Source organism: Miniopterus natalensis, chromosome 18, assembly GCF_054644295.1.
Source record: "Miniopterus natalensis isolate mMinNat1 chromosome 18, mMinNat1.hap1, whole genome shotgun sequence".
Classification (NCBI taxonomy): domain Eukaryota; kingdom Metazoa; phylum Chordata; class Mammalia; order Chiroptera; family Miniopteridae; genus Miniopterus; species Miniopterus natalensis.
The window spans coordinates 4,266,245-4,275,816 of NC_142098.1; the positions used below are offsets into that span (position 1 = coordinate 4,266,245).

The following is a 9,572-nucleotide window of genomic DNA, read 5'->3' on the forward strand; positions in this document are numbered from 1 at the left end:
TCGAACCTGCAGGCGGCTCCTCGATTGGTCTGCTGCTAGGAACCCTAGTCTCGCGTAGTTATTGGCCCTTGCCCAGAGCGCTGGGTTGACGGACCGGGGCGTCAGCCAGTCTCTCCGCAGTGTGGGGGAGGGCGGGGCGGTGCCAGAAGCGGGGACTCGCTCGGAACCAGGAAGGAGGCTGGAAGAGGGAAAGGCGGCGCGTACGGAGTTCGTGAGGGACGGAGGACCGGGAGGACCGGGAGGACCGGGAGCCGCTCCTCCGCATTCAAATACTTGGGCGCGTGCACCGGGTGAGCGTGTGCGCAGAGGCAGGCCCGCATTGGTGTGTGGGCGGCCTCCCCGCCCCGGCCAATCCGGGTGCAGCAGGAGGGTGGGGCCTGGCCCTCACTGGCGGGCCGGCGTCCGCGCGCGGGTTTCGTCTTCTCGCGGCTGCGGGCGCGTCTGCGTCGGCGCCATGGAGTCGGGGCTGATGGCGCGTTTAGCGCGGCGCCTGGGCGTCGCCGAGCCCGACGTGCTGAGGTGAGTCGCGCCCCGGCGGCCCGGGCCCTCCCCAGGCGGCCGCGCCTTTCCCTCGGGGCTTTGTCGGAGGGCCGGGGCGAGTGTGGACGCCCCCGGAGCAGCGGGCCCCCTGGGGTGCACGGCGGGGAGGGCGAGAGCCGAGAGCTCGTCATTCCTCACGTACTTCTCGGGGCCTGTTTGCAGCGGCGAAGCGGACCGACGGGGCACGGACCCGCGGGGGTCTCTGTTGGCAACAACTGCGTAGGAAACAAAACCGGGAAGGGCGGGGGGCGGGGGCGCTGTTTGCGCTGGGACCCCAGCGATAGAAGGGGCGGCCTTGGAACGGTGGGGGAGAGCGGCCGGAGCGGCGGGCAGAGCCAGGGTCGTCCTGACTGGTTGGGAAGGCCAGTCCTCGGTCGCCGCCTCGTGCCCCTGACGGGACGCGCGGGTGAGACCCACCCAGCAGGTTTCCACGAGCCCCGAGGGGTCGTCTCGGACTCTGAAGCTTGAGAACCGCTGGCCTAGAGGACGGTGAAAAGGAGCCCTGGTGTAACCCGCCGGCCCCTGCCGTGGTTCGTGCTGTTCCAGGAATGTGGGGAGAAAAAAGGGTGGTTTTTGGAGGAATCGAAGGACTTCCTTTTGCCTGAAAGTAGTGTTTGAGCAGGGTGGTGTCTGCAGTCGGGAGAACCCCTCCTCCCCAAAGGATGCGAGTTTCACTCCCAGCCCCGCACAGATTTGCATAGGAGTTAGTTGTTCACCGAAGTGTTGGACAGACTCCTGGAGAATTGTAGTGAACTCGTTGCCCTTGTAAGCAGGCAGGCGGAGGAGTACCTGCGGCTGTCCCGGGTGAAGTGCGCCGGGCTGTCCGCTCGCACCACCGAGACCAGCCGCGCGCTCGTGTGCCTGGACCTGGCCGCTTCCTGTAGGAGGCGCCCCTTGGACAGGGTAAGCAGCTGCCGCTGAACGTCTGAATTATAATACGTTTTAACTTCTGGTTGGACTAGTCCCCATCAAAACTCTTGTGTTTTAGAATTTTTCTGGCTGTTATTATTTTAGATGAACTTTAAAACCATTTTGTTAAGTTGGGGAAAAAAATTTTGCAACATACTCTTTACTATCTAATTTCCCTGGCCAGTCTTCACTCAAGGCCACCTCCCTGCTGCCGCTAGCATCCTCCTAAACTACATACTTTGAAACACACATGTGTTTTTCCTTTAGTATTACAGTGGTTGAGAGCACAGGCTGGGGAATGGGGAAGTCACATGTTGAAGCCAAATCTCTACACCACCAGTTACTAGCTCTGTGAGCCTCCACTGTCCTCATCCATAAAGTGGGAATGAAAATATGCATCTCACTGGATCATTACAAGGATTAAACAGTATCCTCTGTGTAACACACTTGATGCAGTCCTTGTTACATGGTGGCGTCAGAATGCCCTTGGCTCCCAGTGGGTTAGCTCCCCGTTACCATCAAACTCAACAGCTTCTCTTGACCACTAAACCAAGCTACACAGCTCCCTCGACAAACCATGCACTCTAACAGCTTAGGTTTTATAAATGCAACAACTTCTTCAGCCTGGAATGCTCTTCTGGTGGCTCCTGTTTGAGTTCCACGGCCCTTGTTGACAACTCTCCCAGGCAGAGCTGGTTTCTCTCCCAGTTTCCCCCTTTTCTCCCTGTGCCTCCTCCACACTCCCAACCACCCATCCAACCAGTCCCCCTCCTTCCCAGTGAATTTCACATTGGCACCTTGTTGAAAAATGGGCGACTGGCAAGGCATCTCCTATGTTTCTGCAGCTCAGCTGTAGGAACACTTGTTTTGTAAATTGTCTGCATGTACACAGCTGCCTTTCTGAAGTGTGAGCACCTCGAGAGCAGCCTTTCACTCTGACGTGATCACTGGTGTTTCACTAGATGAGGCTAAACCTCTGGATGGAGTGACCTGCTGCAGAATTCACTGAAGAGATGGGGTGCTAATGTATAGAACTTATGATTTGTTTGTGTTTTCCTTTCAAAGGATTATGTAGCTAAACTTTCTGGTTTGAACAAGAAGATGTACCAGAGCTGTCTTAAATCTTTTGAGTGTTTACTGGGCCTGAACTCAAGTATCGGAATACGAGACCTGGCCGTCCAGTTTAGCTGCACAGAGGCGGTGAACATGGCTGCACAGATGCTACAAAGGTACAAGGCATAAAGGACCTTAACTGAAAATGTGTATCAGTACATAAAGCAGAGTTATCCAATGTCCTGTTAATTTTGTGTTAAATCACTAAGATGCTAAAGTGATAGAATGTGTATGTCATACATTTAAATAGCTTTTATGTTCTGGTTTGCATTTTCAATCCCCTGAAGTACTATTTTCTAACAACTAATTCTACAAACACTGCTCTCCCTCAGCTACGAGTCCAGCCTTCCACAGACACAGCAAGCGGATCTCGACTTTTCCAGGCCGCTTTTCACCACCGCCGCACTGCTCACAGCCTGCAAGTAAGTGTCTGCTCACATTCAGAAAAGTCCACCCTTCTCAAATGGAGTTCTCATTCCCAAGTAATACTTCTAACTTGATATATTTCAACGTGGCATATGTTTCCATATAAATAACGTTAGGAATAATGGCCAGGTTACCAGGTTCTTAGTTTGTCCCACAACATAGCTGACCACGTGAAAACAGTATTGCCGGAAGCCCACTTACCAGGTGGCAGCCATGTCTATAACTGAGTGTTCCCGTTTCATAGTTCACCTCTTAAAACTGATGAAGTGCCCTAGCAGGTCTGGCTCAGTGATTAGAGCATTGCCCGCGGACTGAAGGATCCCAGGTTCAATTCCAGCCAAGGGCACGTACCTCAGTTCCAGGCTCGATCCCCGACCCCCACCTGGGTGCAAGGGGGAGGCAGCCAATCAATGTGTCTCTCTCACATCGATGTTTCTCTCTCCCACCTCCACTCTCTCTGAAAACAATGGAAAAAATATCCTCAGGTGAGGATTAAAAAAACAACACTGATGAAGTCTGTCTTTCCAGCAGTGGCCATTGTGGTTTTCCACTTAAACAAAACACCTGTACTGGTCTTAAGAACAGTAACTTATCAAATTCTTTTGTAGGATTTTAAAGCTGAAGGTCGATAAAAATAAAATGGTAGCCACGTCCGGTGTAAAAAAAGCCTTATTTGATCGACTGTGTAAACAATTAGAAAAGATCGGGCAGCAGATAGACAGTGAGTATCAATTCCATGTTTCAAAAGTGTATCATGTGAGAATGTAAACCTGTCAGTAACAGTCCAGTATTTTCAAACTTACAAAATGGCAGCTTTGAATTCTGTGTTTAATGTGGACCAGGTACATTTTAGTGAGAAAATTGTATTTTCTGTTGTTCAATTAAAGTAGCTTAGTAACTTTAAAAATCTATAATCCCCAAAACATTCCTGAAAATAGATTCACGTGCTTCAGTATTAAGTGCCAGCCTCCATACTCTTAAGCTGGAATAGAAGGGGATTCTCTAGTCTGCCAAGAGAAGCCAAGGAGAGAAGGGCAAGATCATCGCATTCTCCTTTTTCCTGATAGCCATTCACACAAAACCTAGTTTTCATTTTTCATCCGAAATATGCCCTTGAGAATAGGAGAAAAATTAACCTTGTTCACACTTCTGTTTTCTTAAAGAAGAGCCTCAAGGCTCAGGTACTCCACCATGGAAGAAAAGGAAGGCAGCGGTGGAACCTCTGGGACAGGGTAAGGTGCACCAGCGTGGGTGACCGATAAAAGTCACCCACTTACTGCAGCGTGCATTTGCGCTGCTCAGGTATCCACATTGACAGAGGCATCGCGTCAGTAGGGTGCAGCTGAAGCCTGGCTATTTGGCTTTAAATCCTTGACCTTCTACTGGCTGTGTGATTTTAGGAACATCACCTAATTTTTGAGAGCCTCAATTTCTAAATCAATAAAAGGTTATCCACCTTAGCACCCACTTCCTAGAATTTCAGTGAGGGTGGGATATGAGATGATGTGATTACAGTGCCTGGTTCGGTGCCTTGAGGCACAAGATGAGTGCTCAGTGCGCATTACCTGTTCTCATTGTCTGGGATGCTTGGAGCATACGAGCAAAAATCTGATGTGTTAGCTGCTGGTTCCACTTTACATTTCAGTGTCTTATTCCCTGTTGTTACCTTAACAGTTAAAGTGGACACCTGAAAGAAGCTTACTTTTTTCTTACATCATCTGTAAACATAATTTTGAAACACTTTTGAAATTTCTCCTAGAAAAAGAGAAGGTGGTAGAGATCCCAAATAAACCGCAAAGTGATGAAGACCTGACGCTGGATTACGAAGAGTGGAAAAGGAAGATTTTGGAAAATGCTGCCAGAGCACAGAAGGCTGGAACAGAGTGATTGCAGCAGCCAGACTGCCGTGTGCTACAGGCCACCATGTACCTGCCGCTCAACAAAGGTGTGAGTGCTCCAGAGTTTTCAGCTTTTATAACAAGGATCCTAAGACTGTCCCGTAACAGGAAGGCACCAGCACTGGGCCTGCTCTGGGCAGCAGGCTGGCCCCGGATGTGGGCAACAAATACATTACATCAGCCACAGTCCTGGTTGGCGTAGCCTTGGCTCTCACGGGTCTGCAGTCCTGCAAATAGAATTGGAGCCATTTTACTCTTTTAAGCAAAAGACAGGTCTCCTGTCCTAGGCTATACAATTCAGGCTGAATGGAGTTACAGATTTTATTTAAGTTTCTGTGTAAGTTTCTTGGTTTGACTAAATCAGTATGTGATACCTAAATTAATAAATATTATTTTTATGTGTATTCAGTTTGTCTTTATCATCAGTTTGGGGGACCCCTTGCTGTTTACTGTAGCAGGAAAGAAGCCCGGGTGGCTGGACACCGAGCCATACTGCTCAGCAGTGCCCAAGCGCACAGACTCTGGCATCAGACTGCCTGGGTAAACCCGGTTCCGCCACTTACCCCTGTGAAACTGAACAAATTCATTGTCTTCTTTGTGCCTCATCCATTAGTGGGACTGAAAATGGTGTCCCTGCCCCTTTGGAAGAGTATGAGTTAATGCATGTAAAGCATTTAGCACAGTACTTGCTATAAGTAAGTATTTAGTAAATACTATAATAGAGAAACTCACATGTAGAGTTCTAGTGTAATGAATTACACATTCATGCTATATTAAAAAATCAAATGGGCCAAGGTTTATTTTCTTTGATATCCACATACTGAACAATGTAACCTGATTAAATACTACTTATTTTAAAATTAAAACTACGTGAAAAGCCCTTCATGGAAGATAAGTTGCAGTGGGCTCTGAGTTACCACGCCAGACGTGTTCATGAAGAATGCAGTAAAGTGATTGCTTTTTAATTTTTTTTTTAATCCTTACCTGGAGATATGTTTTTATTGATTTTTCAGAGAGAAAGGAAGGGAGGGAAACATCAATGTGAGAGAAGCTTCTGTCAGTTGCCTCCCGTACACACCATGGCCAGGGATCAAACCCACAACCTACGTATGTGCCCTTGACTGGATTCGAACCCGATACCCTTCAGTCCTCCAGTGGACGCTCTAACCACTGAGCAACACTGGCCCCAGGGCCTTTCTGGGTTTTGAAAGTAGCCATCCTAAGGGGTGTGAGGTGCTATCATTGTGGTTCTGATTTGCATTCCCTGGTGATTACTGAGCACTTTTCCATGTGCCATTTGTATGTTGTCTATGGAACAGTGTCTATTCAAGTCTTGTCCATTTTTGTATTGGGTTGTTCGTTTTTGTCCAGTTGTAGGAGCCTTCATACAGTCCAGATATTAACCTCTTACCAGATCTATGACTTGCAGATATTTCCTCCCACTTTTTAGCTTGTCTCTTCACTGTTGATTCCATGGGAGTAAATATAGTTACTGTTTGTGACTCCTTCCCCTCCTCCCCCCATCTTTGCCTTAAAAGTCCGTGGCTGTAATTATTTTGATTATCTGAATCGAAGTAGGCACTTGGTTATTTCTTAAATTAGTTGGGGGATAGGGGAATTTGCCTTAAAGCAGTATTGTCCAAATGCCCTTCTAGGGCAGGAATTCTTTGTTCAGCAGTTTCTCAACATGTTCACACCCCAGGTGAGGGAGGCATACCACTTACTCCATATGTTTCATCCTGTTGAAAAGGCATTTTGGAAGTTCAGTTCTTTAACAACTCCTAATGGTTTAACTGATTTTTTTAAATGTGATCATGAAAGTTTTTAAATATGTACAACAGTAAAGAGGGCAGTGTAATGAAACCGCTAGCCGGTCACCCAGACCCAACAGTTAGTATGAATTGGCCACACCTGCTTCACTGTAATCTCCCTTTTCTCCTAAAGTCATTGAGCCTGAGTATAACCAACCTCATCACCATCCTCATACCTCACAAAACTAATAGAAATTCAGTCATCAAGTACACACTTTAGAATTACCTTTCCCTGGATGTCTCTAACAGCTTTTTATTTGCTCGAATCGGGGTCAAAACAAGGCCACACTGGACAATGGGGTTGCTAATTTTTAATTTTTAAAACAATACATGCTCATTATAAAAAAAACAATTGATAAAAAGTAGAATTCCCCCTCTCCCCATCACCCATTCTCCACAACCCCCTGTTCAGTTTCTTGCATATCCTAGAAAATATGATGCACATATAAGCATGTCTCCACAAATGCGATGATGCCACACACATGCTCTGTGGAAAGAAGGCCATCGGTACAGGTCTGTGTCTAACAGCCACAAGGTGTCCCCCATGTGGACACAGCAAAACTTAGTTAACTAAGCCCAGACTGATAGGCACACGTGGGTGGTTTTCCTTGGGCCACTAGCAAGTGTTAGGATAAACATTTTGCATAAATCTCTGTCCACTGGTTCAAGTTTTGCTGAGGGATAAGTTTCTGGAAATAGAATTGCTGGGTGAAAGTGTGGGCAGGACTTTTATGTGGTTACACAGCCATCAACAGTGGGAAAGTTCCGTTTCCCAGGCCCTTCCCAATTTGCTGAGTGAAAAAGAGGCTCCTGCCTGGCCGGTGTGGCTCAGCGGTCGGGCATCGACCTAGGATCCAGGAGATTGCGGTTAGATTCCGGTCAGGGCACATGCCCAGACTGCGGGCTCAATCCCCAGTCAGGGGTGTGCAGGAGGCAGCCGGTCAATGACTGTCATCAGTGATGTTTCTATCTCTCCCTCTCCCTTCCTCTCTCAGAAATCAATAAAGATACATTTTAAAAAATGGAAGAGGCTCCTGACTGCCTGCGAGTTACTCTGGCCAGTAGTTCCCAGTGACCGTGCAAATGGAAAAGTCCTGTTGGAAATCGCTGATACTGGCACAGGTGCAATCTAAAAAATTCTCAGCTAAGCGTACACACCAGCAAAGTAGAGAACTAAAAATATCCAGAAAAATTAAAGCTTCATAAAAGCTTCAGAATAGATAAAAGGGCAAAAATCCATACTCCCTCTCACTGGTGTGGGCCTCAAGAAGACTGGAGAGAAATTATTTCTCTAGGTAAAAAATAACAGCATATAGGGGAAAATAAAATTTGGTAGATAAAGGATTTTTTCTATTTGCCTGTCCAGTGTAGATGCCACTAACTACATGTGGCTATTAAGCATTTAAAGTTAACTAATACAACTACAGAACTGAATTTCTAACTATTAAATGTCAAGCTGGATACTTAATTCAATTATGAGAAAACATTTAAGGTATTTTAAGCAACTTGAGCCTTTTTCCACAGTGAGTTTTATGAAATCTATCCAAATTCAATAGGTCTGATGAAGACCTAACGTGGGAACTGAACTACACCAGATTGTGGAGGCTTCCTCTGAAAAAGAGAATATGCAGTATCTCAGTAATTGTTTTTATGTTGATTACATACTAAAATAATGCTTTCAATAAATTATGTTCGATAAATTACTAAAATTTCTTTCACCGGGTTTTTGATTGAGCTATTAGAAATTTTTAAGTGTATGGCTCGCGTTATGTTTCTGTGACACTGCTGCTGTAGATCCAGGCAACTCACTACAGTGTTCTGGGGACAGATTCAGAGCCTATGCCAAGAACGTGAAGTCCCAGAGGCTGAGGATCACCTCCATAGCGCCCTCTGCAGGCTGCCCTCGAAACAACCTGGGGGGACTGCTGCTTTGAAAACCAAGTCCCTGTTACCATCTTAGGAGAGGCGGGTCTCCAGCACCTCTTCCAAAAGCCCCCCCTAGCTAGCAGGCCAGCACTGAAACCCTTGGTTCCCAGCCAGGCCGTCAACATGAGAACGACAGCGGCGGCATGACCGCGCCCCCGCCCACGCCCATGTCTTCTGCCGAAAACAAGTCTTCATTTGGACAAAAACCCTCAAAGGCTGTGAAACTATTGCTTGGCCAATTAACAACTCAAAGTAACTACAACTAAAACTGCTGACCCTAGAGGTCGTGGGTATAGCACAAATCAGGTTAGAAGGGAGGGGAGTAAAAGGATTGTTTGCTTTTGCACAATAGTGCGTCCCTCACTTATTTTACAAGTCAGCTAACTGGTGGCAGTGCCCTCGGTCTGTCCTCAATGCAGCCGTGTGCCCGTTTCTCCCAGTGACGGGCTGCGTTCTCTCTCCCACCCCCACACAGCTTCCAGACGCACTAGACTCCGTAACTGACGGAAGGCGAGGGCGGGGAGGAAAAGCACATTCAAATCTGCCCTTGTCCTCACTTAGCCACGATCAGCAGTATATTTTGAAATGTCAAAGACTGAAAGGATGCATGTTTCAATTCTCAAAAGGGAGCACAGGTTAAAACAAGTTGCAGGATCACTGCCCTCAATCCACGTGGCTGAACACCGGATGGGTTGTACACTACGTGAGCCCGCCCCGAGCGAACCAGGGTGCAGGAGTTGGGTGCAGAGGGAGGCAGCGCTGACGTGCCCCGCGCGCCTGTCGCGGTGCCAATCGGAGCACGTCTAGAATTCCAGCCTGCCCTGGGCAAGCAGCTCTCCCACCTACGCGCAGCTCACCCGCACCCGCCACCACACTGCGGGCACCCAAAGACGCCCACACCCACCACCACACTGGGGGCACCCAAAGACGCCCACACCCGCCACCACAC

General features: G+C 47.9%; 1 protein-coding gene across 2 annotated transcripts; it reads left to right on the plus strand.

The window, feature by feature from the left end:
- Nucleotides 1–295: 295 nt before the first annotated feature.
- On the plus strand, nucleotides 296–5,305 carry ORC6 (origin recognition complex subunit 6). Of its 2 annotated transcripts, none has more exons than XM_016211434.2 (7): nucleotides 296–519; nucleotides 1,314–1,443; nucleotides 2,515–2,678; nucleotides 2,895–2,984; nucleotides 3,597–3,709; nucleotides 4,152–4,220; nucleotides 4,748–5,304. In XM_016211434.2, the coding sequence occupies exons 1-7, from the start codon at nucleotides 455–457 to the stop codon at nucleotides 4,873–4,875; spliced, it is 759 nt and encodes a 252-aa protein (XP_016066920.2). In that variant the 5' UTR covers nucleotides 296–454; the 3' UTR covers nucleotides 4,876–5,304. The 2 variants fall into 2 exon arrangements, with proteins under 2 accessions (XP_016066920.2, XP_016066922.2); XM_016211436.2 differs by having other exon boundaries at nucleotides 381–519; nucleotides 4,155–4,220; nucleotides 4,748–5,305.
- Nucleotides 5,306–9,572: the final 4,267 nt, after the last annotated feature.